At 38.2% G+C, this 19,359-nt stretch overlaps 1 protein-coding gene across 6 annotated transcripts in view; it reads left to right on the plus strand.

The window, feature by feature from the left end:
• DENND1A (DENN domain containing 1A) overlaps nt 1-19,359 on the plus strand; it is a 673,977-nt gene that overhangs the window by 22,054 nt on the left and 632,564 nt on the right. For all 6 annotated transcript variants that reach the window (XM_043984170.1, XM_043984174.1, XM_043984173.1 and 3 more), the window contains exon 2: nt 4,314-4,384. In XM_043984170.1, the coding sequence (XP_043840105.1) occupies nt 4,314-4,384 (71 nt within the window). The remainder of the gene's footprint in view (nt 1-4,313; nt 4,385-19,359) is intronic.

Here is a 19,359-nt window from a genome sequence, read left to right on the forward strand (position 1 = left end):
TTGATGAGAATTGAAGCCAATTAGTGCCACATTCCTGTTTCCTAGATTGCTTAGGGTTTGTATCAGGGAAGAGGGTACAGATCGTTGTAGTACCTCGTTTCTTGTGACAATTAGGGATTTTACTATCAGTGCTTGTGTGCCCATGTGTATATAATATGCTGCTTAGGAATTTTGCCATCAGCACTGCTGGGTGTTTTCAAGTCTTTGGGGAAATGGTTGGGGATTCATGATTGAATATACATACATTCTTTTTTGGGGGGATTAATGCTTTTTGATTTTATATTGAAATTAGATTTTATCCCTTGCCTTATAACAAAGATTAAAAAAGCAAAGCCAAAAAAAAAAAAGTTTAGAAAGATTAAACTCAGAAAGACTAAACTTGTAGACCACGTCTAACATCACATACAATATTCCAGACTTATAATTTCCCCTTCCCTCCTACCTTTGCATTGAAGAGGGGGAGGTGCAAAAAATGCATCATTCACTCATTCATTCTTCTGTCTCTTAGAGACTTCTGGATCAATGCATGTAAACTTTTCCATTTTTCGTTATCTTTGCCAGTGTTCTGGGTTTGAGGTTAAACCTCAGATTCGCTTTAACACTTCCCTTTTTATTAGTGATTTGAAGCAATTTACAGTTAAGAACTGTTTATGTCTTTTTTGTTTTTGTTTTTTAGTGAGGCAATTGGGGTCAAGTGACTTGCCCAGGGTCACAGAGCTAGTAAGTGTTAAGTGTCTGAGGCCGGATTTGAACTCAGGTACTCCTGACTCCAGGGCCGGTGCTCTATCCACTGTGCCACCTAGCTGCCCCCTTGTTTATGTCTTTTTACTTCTTTACTATTGTGTCACTAAATCTTCTTTGGATCCAAGCATAGTAATTATGCTTTGATAGTATTCAGTTTCATTTTATTGTTCTTTCCATTTACATTGTTGTAGTCAGTATGTGTATTATTTGTGTTGTTTTCCTGATTCTGCTTTTTTCTTTTTGCATCAGTTCATATGTCTTTCTAGTTTCTCTAAATTCCTTATATTTGTTGTTTCTTAAGGTAAATTAATATTCTATTATATTCACGTACTCCAGTTTGTTTAGTCATTCCCTAATCATTGAGCACTTTGTTTTCAGTTCCTTGCTACCACAAAAAATGCTATCAATACTTTGATAAATATTGGAACTTTCTTCCTGCCTTTGAATTCTGTGGGAGTTATATGGCTGGGGATCTCTGGATCAAAGACTATGGACATTTCAGTCACTTAAAAAAAAAGGTATACTTTTAGATGGCTTTCCAGAATACTTAGACCAATTCTTGGCTCTACCAACAGTGTATTTGTGCACATATCTTTCTGCAGCCCCTCCAGTATTGACTGTTTTCATCTTTTCTTAACTTTGCTGATGTGTTGAGTATGAAGTAGAACCTGAGTCACTTTGATTCATATTTCTCTTTTTAGTAGTCATTTGGAGTACTCATTCCTATGGTTCTTGATAGTTGGGCAATTTTTGGAGATGTTCATTTATGGCCTTTGACCACTTATCTCTTGGGGAATTGCTGTTTGTTGCAGCTCATGATTTAAACTATGCATTAAACAGATATGAAATGTCCTAGTGTGGGTGAATGATAAACAGATACTCTTCCTTTTTAGCTTCTTTTAGGGTGGAGAAGTTAATTACATAGTTTGTCATTTATGTGTTTTGTGTTAATCCAGAATTTTAAGTGGAAAGGAGCTACAGAAAAATCTATTGATATGTGATATATAAATTGTTAAAATGTGTAGAAACATTTTCTAATTAATATTTGTTTTCACTATCAAGTCTGATTCTTCCCTTTGTCTCCTTGACTGGTCCCCAACACCCAAAGCAGGTGACCTTATAAGTTTGAACCTTTCCTTCTCTCCATGGGAAGCAGTGTGAGTGAAGTGGAAAGATATTTGACAGGTAATTGGGAGACCTGAGGTCCAAGTCCTGGTTCTGCCACTAAGTGCCCTCTATAACACCTGGATAGGCCCACTTTTTCTGGTTGTAATTTTCTTTATCCTTAAGAATGCTGGCCCTAGAGTGAGGAAGACCTGAGTTCAGTTCAAATCTGTCCTGAGACACTGGGCAAGTCACTTAACTGTTTGCCTTAGTTTAGTCATCTGTAAAATGAGCTGTAGAAGGAAGTGGCAAACTCTTCCAGTATCTCTGCCAAGAAAACCTGAAATGGTGTCATGAAGAAGTTGGACATGACTTAAACAAACTGAACAATACTCAGTGGGTTCTATCTAGCTCTAACATTGCATAACTCTGTGAATAAGATATGGACTTATTTTTTTTTAATTTGGACCTACAAACAGCAAATAAACTTAACTATTTCCTCCAAACATCTGCATTTAAGTTGATACCACCATTCTTCCTACATTCTACTTTTCATTTTGAAGTCATTCTTGCCTCTCCCCTTTCTCTCAGCCCCTGAATCCAGTTAGTAGCCAGGTCTTGTCTAACCTAGCTCCACAGCACCTCTCACATTTGTTCTCAACTCTCTGCTTACATAGCTGCTACCCATGATTCAAGCCCTTATCACTCTTACCTAGACCTTTGTAATAGTCTTGTAATTGGTCTCTCTTTTTCCATACTCTCTCTGATCCATCCTTCAAAGAGCTGACAAGTTGATATTCACCAATAGCACAGAGAAAACTATATTATCTCCTTCATTCCTCTTTCCTCCCCTCCCCCAAATCTTTACATGGCTCCCTATTGCCTTTAGGATAAAAATACAAACTCCTCAGCTTGGCATGTAAAGCCCTCTATAATCTGGCTTCCACTAACCTTTCTTGTCTTATTTTCTATTATTCCCCTTCATCAGCTCCCATGGATTTAACTACCATTTCTATCCTGAAGACTCCCAGATCTATATATTCAGCCCTAGTTCCTCTTTCCTGAGTTCTAGTCTTGCATTACCAACTGCCTAGTGAACATTTTCATCTGGCTATTCCAGGGCATATTAATCACAACATATTCAAAACAGAATTCATTACCTTAACACCCCCCACCCCCTCCCCAATCCATCCCGCTTCCATACTTCCTTATTTGTGAGGTTACCACCATCCTTCTAGTTACCGAGGTTTTCAACCTCAGTATCTCAGACTCCTCACCCTATATATCCAGTCATTTGCCAAACCTTGCCATTTCTATTTCTGTAACATCCCTGGCATTTGTCCCTTTCTCCCCATTCACCCACCACCTTGGTTGAGGCCCTTAAAATAGCCTCCTAATCTGCTTCCCTACCTCTAGTCTCTCTCCACTCAAACCCATCCTCCATCCAGCTCTCAAAGCAATTTTCCTAAAGTACAAGTCTGGCTTTCTCACTGATACTCAGTGCACTCTAGCGGCTTCCTATTACCTTTATGATGAGGACTAAACCTGTGATTTCATTGCCATTCTTCCAGCCTGAGGAAATGCCCTCCACCGATACAGTTGGCATCTCTCCATTTTAAAGTCTTAGAGCAGAGGTCTCAAACTTGGAGCCTGCTGGCCATAAGCAGCCCCCAAAACTCCCCAGTATAGCCCGAACCAGATTAAAATGTAATTGAGAAATATCTAACAAAATAAATAAAAATAAGATACAACATAGATAATGTTTATTTGTGGTTTTCTAAGTCATGCTGCCCCAGGGATCCTTGGAATTTGACACCACTGATCTTAGAGAATTCCATAGAACCGTGAGAGATTAAAGGATGTGCCTAGGGTCTCAGCCAATATGTGTATCTAATACAGGACTTCAACTCAAGTCTTTCTGACTCAGTCTAGCTTTTTATCCATTAGGCCATGAGGCTTTTCTTTACCTCTAGAATCAAATAGAAAATTACCTGGCATTTAAGGGCTTTTATAACTTGCTCCCAATCTACCATTCAAGCTTTCTTACGTATTACTACCCCTTAAACAGACAAACTGTCATTCTCAGTATTACTCACACATGGTGCCTTTTAATTAGCTATCCCTCATACCTGGCTAGTCTCCCTTCTCACCTCTTATTCTCAGAATTCTTAGTTTCCTTCAAGGCTTAGTACAAACACCACCTTCTCTATGAAACCTTTCTGGATCTGCTAGTGCCGTCCCCTCAGAATTATCTTGGATCTGTTTTGTATATATCTATATATGTACATGCTGTCTCTCCTGGCTCAAGTGTAAGTCCCTTGAGGGCAGGGACTGTTTCACTTTTGCTACCTTGTTTTGATTCTGATTGAATTTTTCACCAGTCTATATAAGACTGCAGGGATGCTTTCTACAGTACACTGCAGCTTAGTATAAATGTTAATAACCTTCATGTTGTTATATTGTAGGCAAAATCCGGAGACTACATTTGAAGTGTATGTTGAAGTGACCTCCCCCGGGACAAGAGGCCCTCTTTCAGGTACTTGTATGTTTGGTTAAGATGAGGACTGTTCTGTTTGCTTGAACATATAAGATATATGTATAAATGGGAGAATGGTTTTTTGTTTGTTTATTTGGTTGGTTGCTTTTCTTTTAGTGAGGCAATTGGGGTTAAGTGACTTGACTAGGGTCACACAGCTAGTAAGTGTTAAGTGTCTGAGGCCGGATTTGAACTCAGGTCCTCCTGACTCCAGGACCAGTGCTCTATCCACTGCACCGCCTAGCTGCCCCGCATGTTTATTTTTTAAAAGTATATATTTGTTTTGAGGGTGTTTGTAGTTCTGGTATGTTTTTACATCATGCTACAAGGAAAAAATAATATTTTATGCATTTAAAATCATGTGATGCAACATATTGACTTGTTTCAAATTGTGCCAGAGAAGGTCTTAATTTGAATCTTACCCTGGAATATGAGGGTCAGTTGTTGAGTGTGAAACAATATGGTCATTAGGAAGACATAGATCACTATTTTTCTTATAAAATTCTCCATCTTGTTGTGTTCCTCTAAAATCAAACCTGAAAGGAGCACTTGATTTCTATGTCATATTAATTTGTTGTGGGCAAATCACCTCCTATCTTTGGGCTTCAGTTTTCTTAACTGTAAAATGGGAGGGTTGGATTAGATCATCCCCAAAGTTCCATTTATCACTAACTGCAGCCAGTATATATGGTCTAGTGATGCTGGATAGAAAGTTGGTTTTGGAGTCAGGTGACCTGGGTTCAAATTCTGCTTCGGACACTTTGAGAACTAGCTGTTTGACATGTTATGATTTCAGTTTCCCTATCTGTAAATGGAAACTGTTGTACTTCCAGAACCTGCTTCCTAGAGTTGTGAAGAAAGAACCTTGCAAAACTCTGCAAAAATAATATCTGTTAAGTACTCTATGCCTAACATTTGGTGTCCTAAAGCCCCTTTCACCTCTAATATTCTCTCATTCTATGACTTGTTAGCTGACCTACTTGTTCTTTTAAAAATTAGTTGTTTTTAAATGTTGTAACCATTTAGAAAAGAAACATATCAGGTGATACATGTAGAAAACTCTAAACAGGTTCAACTTATTTATTTTCATTTAGTTGCTTATCTTTTGAGTGTCTTGGATGAGCAGTCTTAAATATTCACTCTAACCTCCTTTGTGAATACTAATTATCATTTAAGCAAGAATGAGAGTATTGAGAAGGAAAGAGTTAGCAAGTGTGGGAATGAGATAAGATAACAGAATAAGCATGCTGTAACATATTACCAACAATTTACATGGGGGGAGTGGAATAAAAGATACCATGTAGGATATAGTATTACTGGAAAGGAGGTGGGCTGATCCTGTATTAATGGTCAGGGACAACAGATGGACAGCCTGAGGGCTGTACCGGTCTCTATGAAATATAAAATAATCAGAGGAAGGCCTTCATTTTATTGGGTGGATACTCTAAGGAGGATTTAACAGAAAGACATGGATAAGAATTGCACCGGATGAGAGGATATGATAGGGTTTTTTTTAGTCTGTATTGGTGAATGGAGCTTTTGCATTGATAAGATCACAGCTCTGTTGAAATATGGTATTAATTGTCTTGGAAAAAATCACCATTACTGTATAAAAGTGGCAGTGATATCCATATTTGGGAAATCAGTTTGTATTCTAGCCTCTTGGTTCTCCATTTGTGGCAGATGTGTTCACTATACATCATTATTTAAAAACATTATACTTCTCTGTTAGCTTAGAAAGTGTTTCTAAGCTTTTATGAGTATCTTTGAATGTAGGTTGAATTATTTTCTTCTTACAGATAAAGGGAAATCATCCATTCATATTTGCTGAATATGTATTACATTCAACAAACTGTACAAAATATGTGTATAATCCACATTAGCCCTCAAGAGCTTAAAGAAAGGGATACACAGAGAAGGGACCTTAGAATTTTTGATGTTAGTGTTGGAATGGACCTTTATAATCATCTAGTCTGATTCTTTTAATTGTATTGATAAAGAAACTGAGATACAGAGAAATGAACTGAGTTACCAAAGGTTATAAGATTGAATTAATAACAGTGGCAGTGTTACCAACCCTAACCAACTGAATCACTTGAGTTAGGAAATTCTGAGCTGCAATTGGGCTATAACCAATTGGGAGTCTTCACTAAATTCAGCACTAATATGATGAGCCTTGGGGAGCTGAGTCACCAGGAGGCCTAAGGAGGGGCAAACCATCCCAGACTAGAAAAATGGATCAGGTTAAAGTTTCCATGCCAGTCAGTACTGAGAGTAAACTCTTGCGAAGCCCACTTCCAGCCTGGGCAACATGGGGAGACCCAGTCTCCAAAAAACCAAAACCAACCAAATGACAACAAAAACACAATAATAATGACAGCTATTATTATTTATTCCACATTTTGTCATTTCAAAGCACTTTTCATAGGATACTTGATCTAGAACTGGAAGGGACCTCACAGTGCATCTTATGCAGCCCCTTATTTTACAACTGAGGAAACCGAGGCACAGAGAGATTGTATTGTTCCAGGTCTATAGGTAGTGTTAGAGGAAGGATTTGAACTCAGGCCCTTTAACTCCAGAGCTAGTGATTACTCTACAAAGTAGGTAGTGTCAATACTATGATCTTGATTTTGCATATGTTAAGTTAAAACTAAGAGATGGGATGTGACTGTGACTAAAGTCACATAAGTAGTGAGGGTAAATGATCTGATTCCAGAAACTTCAAGCTACTCACTAAAATAATACCATCCTGCAGGAAAACCTTCCTGGAAAACACCTAGAGAAAACATCACCCATTGAAGCATAAAGAGAAAGAATGTTGTGTCATAAAGTTACTTTTTTAAGTAATCAAGAAGAATTTTAGACCAAAACTCAATATACTTGGCCTCCCCATTGAGCCTTAAATGTAGCCCAGAAGAAGGACAAATGATCAAAGAGCCTATGCTTCAGGAATACAGTTTAGTTAGTCAGAGGCAAAGACAAGTTGGCTGTTCTAAGGTCCCTTCTAGGTCTGAGAGACACTCTTTTATTACTTGTTTTGTTTTTTTGTTTATAAGTGACTTTTATTGATATACTACAACCTACTTGTGCTCTTCCCTTTTGGGTACCCAGAAGATTTTTTAAAATTAAAAAAAATTTTTTTCTTTTTGTTTTCTTTTTGTTTATTCTCTTTTATTTTCTTTTTAAAATTTTTTGAGAGGCACTCTTAATCAGCATCAATGTTCTGAGTTTCCTCCTTCCCCTCGTTCCTGCTGTCCTCTCTCCTCCTTTCCTTTCCCTCTTTCCCCACTTTTCCCCCTTGTTTCTCTCCTTTCCCTTTATCTTCCTGTTTCCTCTCTTCCTTCATTCCTCCCACACACCTTCTTTCCTCATTTTCTCTCTCTACTCCTTCAGTCTCCATTCTCCCCCTATTTTTCCCTTTCTTTTGTGCTATAATCCACATATATGCAGTGTGGGTTCTATTGATTTTTCTTTACATCACTTCATTAAGACTTTCTATATTTCCTTGAGTGCTCACATTTATAATTTTTATAATACCATAATATTCAGTTACAATACTGTAATTTATTCAGCTATGCTCCAGTTATTAGACATAGAAGTAGTTTTCAGTTTTTTCCCTAACACCTCTTCCCTTCTCACTATGGGATTTATACAGGTGGATCCTTTTCCTTTTTGAATGATGTTTTGGGGCTGAAACCCAATGGGTTGAGAGCTATGATTTTTTTTGTGACTCATTGAATATTGTCATATTACTGTTCATAATATTTGTTTGCATCAGACTGCTGTCCCACCAACGATATGTTAGAAGTCCTGCTTCTCCATAGCCCTGCAAACACTGGATTTTATACACTTTTGCTGGTTTTGTCATTTTAGTTACCCAGACATTTTAAGGGGCTTTTGGCTATTGTTAGATAAAGAACATGAGCTATTACTTAATATTTAATCTTGTTGACTGCCATAAGTTCATACTGTCCTAATTTTCTATGAATTGTCTGTGGTGGATTTGTCCCCCCTTTGATCTACCATTTCTTATCACTGTCATTTAAGAAAATTGCAAAGAGTCTACTGTATGAATTGTCTTTGTTTCTTGTGTCTGAACTGTTTTTTGGTGCCAAATTCTCTGGATGAACTTAACCATAAACATTACATTGTACAGTACTAGTGTCTGGGCATAATCTTCCCTTTGAAGTTTGTTTGCATCCCCCTGGAGGGATTAATTCCCTGCTGTGGGAAGGTGGGTTAAAAAGCACTGAAACTACCTTGCAGTTTTTTAATTGGAGGATTTAGTATACATTTTATTCTATAAACAAAATGCATTTATAGGGTGCTTATTTCTTAGTCCTTTGCATGTACAGTGATATATCTTTACTTGTTAGAAAATAATTCTGAAACTTTAAAAAGATTACTTAAAAAACTGACAGGTTGTCTCACAAATATGATATGTGGTAATAATCTCTGAGATAGGGGTGTGCATTTTTAAAATTTTCAAAGTTCCAAATATAAATGAACTTATTTTAATTCAACAAATATATATATCAAGCATCTACTATGTTCAAAGTCCTGCCTGTGCTGGGGATACAGAGATGAAAAACAACTGTTCCTGACCTCAAGGAGTTTACAGCCTAATGGGGGAGATATGACATGCACGACACAAAGGAGAATGTAATAGGGACCACAAAGAATCTCACAAGAAAGCGTAAGAAAATTGGAGGAGGGATAGCTCCTTCTTGATCTGTTAAAAATCCTACCTCATCTTTTAGGGTACAGCTAAAATGTCACAATCTTTTCTCATCTCAGCAGGATGTGATCTCTCCCTTTTTTGGAGTTCTGCAGCTCTCTTAGCTCCTTCCCATACTTTGCTTAATGTTATAGTAATTGTCACACAGACCAACTCTGCATAAGGTTGCCTGGACTAATGGTGTTTCAGAACGATATAGTTAATGCGTCTTCAGCCTGGCATTTAAAAGTCCTCTGCAATCTCACTGATTTGATGGAAATAATGGCCTCTGTATTCCACCTAGCTTCCAGTTTTCTGTAGGTCCAATTAGTGATGTTTGCTTGTACTTGCCTTATCTTTTCTATTAGATTGTAATACAGGGGTTCACAAATATTTGTCCCCCTTGCCTTTAGTTTTCAGTAAAACCTTTCTGGACTCTCTATTCAATATAAAATAAGAAAAGAAATAAATTCTAGAGTTTACTATACATACGCGCATAAGAAATAAAATTAAAAAATTATTTTTTTTCCTGGAGAAAACTGTACATAACATTCTTTTAGCACCATAAAGTTGTTGAGTGTAGGTTTTCCCCCCCGCCCACTAACACTGCTAATATTAGAATACTTCAATAGAATAATATAGTTATTTACCAAGCATTTCCCATACCCCCTTGGGGGTCTTCTCACCCCAGGTTGGGATCCCTTATTGTAAGCTTGTTGATGGCAAGGAACAAGGTATAGTGAAAAGGGCATTCATTGGATTTGGAATCAGGAGACCTGGATTTAGACCACATGCTGATTTTTTTACTGGCTGGTGACCCTGGACAAGTCATTTTACTTCTGAGGCTCAGTTTCTTCATCTTTGAAAAAGGGAACAATAATATCTATACTACCTATTCACAAGGTGATTGTAAACAAAGTCCTCTGCAAATCTTTTTTTTTTTTGTCTTGCCTCATACAGTTTTTTTTTTTTAATGTATGAGGTATTTTATTTTTTCCGTTACATGTAAAGATAGTTCTCACTTTTGTTTATACAAGCTTTACAATTTCAGATTTTTTCTCCTCCCTCCCCTCCCTCCCCCCTCCCCTAGACAGCAGGTAATCTGATATAGGTTATATCTATATATCTCTATACATATACATATATATATATATATATACACACACATATATATATATACACATAATAACATTAATCCTATTTCTGAATTAATCCTGTTACAAGAGAAAGAATCAGAGCAGTGATGCAAAACCTCAAATAGAAAAAAAAAAAACAACAGCACCCAAAACAGAAGAAATAATATGGTTCAATCAGCATCTATACTCCACAGTTGCTTTCTTTCTTTTTTTTTTTTCTTGGATTGGAGATCCTCTTCTATCATGAAGTTCCCTGGAACTCTTCTGTACCATTGCATTGGTGAGGAAGAATATAGTCCATCACCGTAGGTCAACACTCAATGTTGAATGATACTGTGTACAAGTGTTCTTCTGGTTCTGCTCATCTCACTCATCATCAGCTCACGTAAGACCCTCTAGGTTTCTCTGAACTCTCCTGCTCATCATTTCGTACAGTGCACAATAGTATTCCATTGTATTCCATATACCACAAACTTGTCCAGCCATTCCCCAATTGATGGGCACCCCCCACTTCCATTCCTTGCTACCAACGTAAAGAGCAGCCTATAAATATTTTTGTACATGTGGGTCCCTTTCCCCCCTCCATGATTCTTGGGCAAAAGACCTAAAAGTGGGATTGCTGGGTCAAAGGGTATGCACAGCTTTAATCGCCCTTTGGGCATAATTCCAAATTGCTCTCCAGAATGGTTTGATCAGTTCACAGCTCCACCAACAATGCATTAGTGTTCCAATTTTCCACAGCCTCTCCAACATTTATTATTCTTCCTTTTTTGTCATTCTCTGCAAATCTTAAAGCTCTGTAGAGGGAGAAGTTGTTCTTGTATCAGCCACAGAACCTACCAGATTCTCTCCCATAGCAAGTGCTTAATAAGGGTCTTTTGGTTGGATAAATGAAACATTTCCAATAGTTCTTTAGATAAAGAATCCTTCACCATCCCCCCTTCCCCCTTTATAGGTCCCACTTCCTATTGAAAGACTTTAGAAAAAAATGTAAAGAATTCTATTGTAAAAATAGTATTTGCCTCTTTAAAAAGTTATATGTAGACTTGTGTATTCCTCTCCTAATCCTCTTTCAAATTCAATAAATCCAACATTTATTTATTAGGTGACTACTGCCTACTACACAATCAAGCACTGTTCTGAGTATTAGGGGAGAGACAAAGTTTAGGTAACAGAAGATTCCTGCTCTCGTGGAACTTATAGTTTAGTAGGATAAAGATGACAACACAAATAAGTACTAGACAATAATTGGTGTCAGTTCATTGTATATGGGAAGCAGGTTGAGTAGGATAAACTTTATCATTTATTTGCTCTTAACAAATAATTAAGCACCTACTAAGTAAAGACCACTTTGGGAGGTTCAAGAGAGCTACAAAGGGGAATAAGATATATGATCTGCCTTAGGAAGCTTACAGTTCTAGTGAGGAGAAAGAAATGGGGGGGAAGGAGTAAGCATTTGTATAGTACCTACTATGTGCCAGGCACTATGCTAGTGATTTTTTAACAAATATCTCATTTGATCTTCCTAACAACCTTGCGACTAAGTGCTATTACTTATCCCTATTTTACGGTTAAGGAAACGGAGGCAGACAGAGGTTAAGTGATTTGCCCAGGGTCACATAGCTAGTAGGTATCTGAAACCAGATTTGAACACAGGTCTTCCAGATTCCAGGCCTGGCACTCCATCCACTGTGCCACCTCATAGTCCTCTCTAGTGGGGGATTATGACTCATACACAAATATTTATGTATTTATATTCCAATTTTTAAGAGAGGTACAAACCAAATGCTGTGTGAGGTTTTGGAGAAGAAAGATCCTTCTCAACTGGAGGCAGGGAGAGATTGGGAGGCTTCAAGTGTGGAGAAGGTTGTAAGGAAAGGTCCTAGAAAGGGGGAAGTACAGGATGTATTTGGATACTACCTAGTCCTGTGTGCTGAGCAATAGAGAAGGCTGCAATGGGAGGGTAGAGGTCAGGCCAGAGAGGGCCTGAGGGATTCTGCACCAATTATTAGGCAAAAAGGGAATCACTGAAATATCTGGAACATCGAAACTGTCACAGGAACATGACACATATGCCAATCATTGTCATGTGAAATAGAATATAATAGCAGCTTATGTGACATATTGCTTTGTAGAACACATTTGGAGTGGATAAAGATCTGGACTTTGAGGCAGAAATATCTGAGTTCAAATCCTGCTGCTGCTGATTACAAGCTATGTAAATGATTTTTCCGGGCCTCATTTTTGTCATCTGCAAAATGAGGGAGTTGGACTTTATGACCTCTCAGGGGCTTTCTAGTTCTAAGTTGTCTTAAGTCTAATTTATCCTCATGACAACTTTGTGAAGTAGGTATTGGAAGTGATATTATTATTCCTGTGTGAGAAATGAGGAAATTGAGCTCATAGGAGTGAAGGGACTTGCTCAGGTTCATCCAGCTAAACAATGGCAGAGAAAATTTGAACCCAGCTCTCCTAACTTCCAATCCTGTGTTCTTTCTAGTATGTGATAGACATATAAACACACTTATTTATGGGATTTGTCTGGGCACTTACTGCTAAGTATTCGACATTACAGGCATCGAAACATTGAAAACTTTTTTTTGGCGGGGGGTGGGGGTGGGACAATGAGGGTTAAGTGACTTGCTCAGGGTCACAACAGCTAGTAAGTGTCAAGTATCTTGAATCTGGATTTGAACTCAAAGGTCCTCCTGAATTCAGGGCCGGTGCTTTATCCACTGCACCACCAAGCTGCCCAGAGACATTGAAACTTAACAGAGTCATGTTGATATGTTCTTATTATGTCATAGCAAAGGAAATGCTATTATGTTCTATCAAGGTAGAAATTACCTCTTCTGTACTTGGAAGAGAGGGTTTCTTGCTACAGAAAGCAGTTTATTTGGCCCCCATCTTTGACATGCTGGAACTTTGCAAAAAATTTTAAACTAAAACGCTCCAATGCCATTGGCCTTGCTGAGCCTGCTGCAAATACTGTCCTGTGTCAGATAGTTAACATTAAGAAGAGCAGCCTCAGGTTCTTTCAGGATATGTCATTGGACCAGTTTCCTTCTTGCTTTGTTACCTCCAATTACTACTTCGTGAAAGCAGAGAGTGACATATTGAGAAGCTATCTCAAGAAGTACATGAAAAGGATATTCAGAGAATGGGTTGTTCTGGTTAGAAGATTCTCTGGCTAGCTCCAGGTTAAGCAGAGACCTATAGACCTATAGAACATTAAAACAGGAAGAGGGGTCAGCTAGGTGGTGCAGTGGATAGAGCACTGGCCCTGGATTCAGGAGGACCTGAGTTCAAATCCAACCTTAGACACTTAACACTTACTAGCTGTGTGAACCTGGGCAAGTCACTTAACCCCAATTATCTCACCAGAAAAAAAACAAAAAACAAACCCCAAAAACCAGAAGAGATCACAGAGTGGTAGAATGTAAGAACATAGAACACTGAAAAATAGAGAACTTTATAGTTTGACCACTTGAGGGGTGTAAGGCATGGGAGGGGGAAAGAAAAGAGAATATGTTCCTTGACTCTGTCTACCTTCTGGCTAGACGTCATCTAGTCCATTGACCTTCATTATGTTCTGGATGTCACTTATTTAATAGACTGTGAAGATATAAACCTTGAGGTTTGGGAAGGGAGAAGAAACAAATCATCATGTTTCCCCTGGCAACTTAGTGGCACAGTATAGAGTTCTGGGATAGGGATCTGGAAGACCCAAGTTCAAATCCTACCTCAGATACTTACTGTCTATGTGACCCTGGTCAAGTCACTTAACACCTCTGTTTACTTCAGTTTTCTCAACTCTAAAGGGGAGAATAATAATAGCCAAGGAGTGTTGTGAAGATCAGATGAACTAATATTTGTAAAGTGCTTAGCAAAGTGTCTAGTATATTGCGCTATATAAATGTTAGTTGTTATCATCAACCATCCACCACCATTACCATCACCACCACTACCAACCATCATCGTCATTATTACTACTATTATATCTTCCCTTCCTCCCTTCCCCTCTGGGATTAATCACCTTGTTATGGACATTATACTTAACACAGCTTTATATTGTATATTTACTTATTTGTTTGCTGATTCATGCCAAACTTACAAGTCCATTAATTACCCCTCCACACAACTTTTTTAATCAGTTTAGGATTTCGCACATCCTGAATTTCTTTCTTATCATCAATCCAGATAAACACTATTAAACTTCTACTCTGTTCAGAATTCTAGGGCCTGGGATGTGGGGAAGTGGGGATGTGGTGGTTAGATAAAGAAGACACAGTGATTACACTCCAGGACCCTACAGTTTGGTAGGGAGGATAGGGCATACAAATCTGTTTCATACAGTTATCATATCATTAGATGAACACTGCTTTTTATACAATCTGAGGAATGAGGTCATGAAATCTGGGACTGAGGAAGGAAGGATCATTACTGGTTTTGATAAAGGGAGGTTATCGTGAAAGGCATCATGGAAAAGAAGAGTGTTTTAGACTGGGGCTTGAAAGACTGGTAAGATTTCTACAGGTGCAAGTGGGAGTTAGATGGGGGTGAAAGGACACAGATATTGGAGTTATTTTGTAGCTCATATGGTTGATGCTCCGTTATACAGTGGTTCTCAAAATATTCATATTGCTGCATTACTGTAGTCTATAGCAAATTTTTCCTAGGTTGCAAAACTTTTACTACTGAAGGTCCTAACATCCTAAATCCTGTAAACTCCTGTCTTTCTTCTCAGTGGGCCCCCTGCCTCCCCGCTTCTCCTTCAATCTCTGCCCCCTAGAGCCAGTGCTCTGTTTTGTGGTTGGTCGAATGGCCTTAGGTAGGAAATTTAGATGATTTAGCACTCTGCCATGGTTTGGTTGGAAAATACTACCACAAATGTCTATAGATTCACAATAATATTAATACTAGTTAACGTTTGACTTGAAATTCCTTTCAGATATTAACTAAGAATATGGAATAATATCCATCTGGAACTTTTAATATTTAGTTGGCATAAATCTGATAAGTTTCTAGCTTTTTTCCCCTTATGCATTTCTCTAAATTGATAAGATTTAATGCTGTAAGGGACCTTAAAGATTATATAGTCCAACACTGTCATTTTACAGAGGAGGAAACTGAGCGCTAGAGAGGTGAATGACTTGGTAAGTATCCCCGGGAGTAAGTGACAAAGACAGGATATAGACCTAGGTCTTCTGATTCTAACTTTAGTGTTTTCTACTGTTCCAAGCTGTTCACTAGGGGCAAATAGTTACTAAAGAGATCTGAAGAGAGGAAAAAAATTCAGATTTTACTCTTGTAGAAATAAAAAATAATCTGGCTGGCCCTAGTCTTTCTGCTGAGCTCTGGTCCCTTATCATAGATCATCTATAGGACATTTTGAACTAGATGTCCTATAGGCATCTTAACATGTCCCCAAACTGAACTCATCCCCCCCCCCCAAACCTATCTCTTTTTCAAATTTCCCTATTTGCATTGAGGATACCACCATCCTTCTAGTCACCCTGGTTCATTACCTTTGGTGTTATCCTCAGTTCTCACTCTCATCCTTCATGTCCACTCATTTGTCAAATTTTCTCATTTCTGGCAACAACATCCCTTATCTGTGTTTACAATATCCCCCTCTCTGCTCATACAGGCATCCTAATTCAGGCTCTCGTCACCTCTCACCTGGATAATTGCAATAGCCTCCTAACTGGTCTTCCTGCCTTGTGTTTCTCCTCTCCAGTGATTTTCCTAAAGTGCTGGGTGACCACATCACTCCCTCTTCCCCAGTGAATTCCAGTGATTCTTTCTTACTTCTAGGACCAAATATAAACTGTTTGGTATTTAAAGCTCTTAATGACCTGGCTTCTTCTTTACTTTCTAGTTTTCTTATACAGTAATCCCCTTCATGAACTCCGTGATCTGGTGATATTGGCCTAGACTACTTCTCAAATACAGCACTGCATTTTCTGTCTCTTTGCCTTTGTATTTGCTGTTCCTTAATGCTAGAATGCTCTCCTTCACATCTTCTTCATTCTCCTTAACACTCAACTCAAGCACCATCTTCTACAGGAGACTTTTTCTGTTTCCCTCAACTTCTAGTGGCTTGCCTTCTAAAGTTCCTCATATTTCTTATATTCCTACATATATGTGTATATCTTCAACATTGGAATGTAAGCTCCCTGAGGGGAGGGACTCTTTTCACTTTTTCTTTGTATTCTCAGCACTTAAGAAAAGTGCTTGCATATAGTTAAGTTCTTAATAAGTATTTGATTGATTAGGACTATTGTGAAAGGTATTGAATCCATTTATTTTCTTTTTTTCTCAAAAACTGGCCAGAAACACAATAGGCAGAATGGTATAATGATGGAAAGACTACTCTTAGACTAAGCATTAGAATAATTGGGACGGGTTCCAGCTCTGTCACGTTAGCTCAGTGACCTTGGGTAATGTACTTAAGCCACAGTTTCCTAATCTTTCCAGTGAAAGACTGGGACCAGTTAACCTCCAGTGTTCCTTCCAGTTTTGTTATTCTTATTATTAAAGATGATAATTCACAATTAAGGTTTACCAAGTGTTTTCATTATAACAACTCTCTGAGGTAGGTAATAATGGCACTTTTATTCCCATTTTATAGATGAGGAAATTGAAGATGAGGTAAAGCGACTTCTCTATTCAAATTCTAGTCTCTCCCTGGAGAATATGATTATCTTTTTTTTTTTTAATTTGCTTGGCAATGGGGGTTAAGTGACTTGTGCAGGGTCACACAGCTAGTAAGTGTCAAGTGTCTGAGGCCGGATTTGAACTCAGGTCCTCCTGAATCCAGGGCCAGTGCTCTATCCATTGTGCCACCTAGCTGCCCCCGCAATTATCTTTTTACTTCTTCAGTTTGAGCCCTAAAATTCTACATCATCAGGCTTCTTCTAACTCTGTTTTAATCTACATGTTTTTAGATTTGTTCTCAGATCTATTCTATCTCTAACATTCTGTGAATGCGTGATTGAGCTGGATGACCTCTGAGAGCCCTAATGTGATTCTGTTATGGTCAAAGCACTTTTTCTCCTCTACTGGACATATTCCCACCTTGTCTGCAGGATAGTATATCTCTAGCAGAATAGACCCATTTTGCCTTCTATGTAGTCACTTTGATGTTTATACGATTTCCAAACGTGACAAAACAAACAACCAAACCCAAACAACCTAAGATTTTTGAATCCAAAGAATTGAAAATCACTTTGCTAGAACCAGAGAGATGCTCTTTCAAAGGTAAACGCCTTGAGTTTGGTTGAAAGCAACCTTAGAGGGCTGAGTAGGACCCTGTGTTTTAAAATGCCTGGAAGATGTTTTGTGCGTGTTGGAAAGTACCTAATGGTTTTGAACTTTCTTTGGTATTAATTCACAACACATTTCCGAATTTAGTTCTCTGGTGTTCTATTGTAGATACGCCCGCTGTTCAAAGGCGTTCATTAAAACAAAAAGACTCTGTTGCTGGCATTGCAATGCTCTACCCTTTGCCCAGCAGGGAACTAAAAATATGTTGCTTGATTTGAAGACAATTTTCTTACTGTAATGTGTCTTTAGGCCTTTGGATTTTCTGTTACCTGGAAACACTTTTTTTTTTTTGAGGGGAGACGAGTAAATGAAGTTGTTATTTTTATACTTCATAATACAACCCATCGTGGCAGCTTTGGGGACATGATTCCTTCATTCATTCATTCATGCTTTCATTTAATGTTCAGCAGACATTTATCAAGCACCTAATATATGGAGAGATAGGAGCTCTGGGAGAGAGAACTTGAGTCCTCATGGAGCTCACAGTCTAGTAGGAAGGAAACAAAAGATTTTAAAAAGATTTTAAAAGATTTTAAAACTACAAACCAATTTTAGTGAAGAATAGTATGGAATAAGCGTATAACACAGATGCAGAGTATCATATGAAGTTGGAAAGATCATTCCTGATTGAAGAATTACTGAATGGTTCCTGGAAAAGGTGTTATTTGAGCTAGACCTTGAAGGAGAGAGAGGATTTCAATAAACATCCCCTTGAGGTGTATTGATAGGAAGTGATTTGCCTAAATTCATGTTGTGGATTAATAACTGTCACAACTTGAACTTAGGTTTTTTGACTCCAGTGCAAGGGTTTTCTCTAATATATCATTCAGTAAACATTTATTAAGCTCCTATAGTATACAGAGCATGGTGTTAGATGCTGGAGAGGATATGATATTTAGAGTCTTTTTTTTTTTTTAGTGAGGCAGTTGGGGTTAAGTGACTTGCCTAGGGTCACACAGCTAGTAAGTGTCAAGTGTCTGAGGCCAGATTTGAACTCAGGTACCCCTGAATCCAGGGCCGGTGCTTTATCCACTGTGCCACCTAGCTGCCCCCAGGATATGATATTTAGATAATGCCCTGTGCTTTTCCCTGTAGTGCTTACTGTCCAGTGATGAGGTAGCATTAATAGAGGTAGCTGTATTGTAGAAGTACATTAAAAATACATTACTACAGAGGGCTAGTGACTGGAGAGTGTGATTTTTTTTTTGTATAGTTATATATGTACCTTTGTCACAGAACATACTTTTTTCCACCTAATTTGAAACTTGTTGTTTGAGTAATGGCTCATGCTAGCCCCTATTTTGTTAATTTTACAAATGAGTATACAAGTTCTTGGCCAAACTGCTTTTAGATTCAAAATGGTTCTTTTCTATGTGTTTGTTTAGGTGGGGTTGGCTAGGGGAGGCCTGGTGTTTTGGGAACAGTACTGTAATTAGAGATGAGAGACCTGAGTTTGAATTTTGCCTTGAATACTAGCTATGTATCCTTGAAAATTTACATAAATTTTCTGAGCGTTAGTTTCTTTATCTGTAAAATAGGAATAGTATGGGGGCGGCTAGATAAAGCACTGTGGATAAAGCACTGGCCCTGGATTCAGGAGTACCTGAGTTCAAATCCAGCCTCAGACACTTGACACTTACTAGCTGTGTGACCCTGGGCAAGTCACTTAACCCCCATTGCCCTGCAAAAAAAAAAAAAAATAGGAATAGTAATAATCCTTGTTTAAACCCCAGCATATATTGTTCTTCCCACAAAGACTTTGGTTTCTGTGTCTTGAAGAAAACAAAGGA

This window comes from Dromiciops gliroides, chromosome 2, assembly GCF_019393635.1.
Source record: "Dromiciops gliroides isolate mDroGli1 chromosome 2, mDroGli1.pri, whole genome shotgun sequence".
NCBI lineage: Eukaryota > Metazoa > Chordata > Mammalia > Microbiotheria > Microbiotheriidae > Dromiciops > Dromiciops gliroides.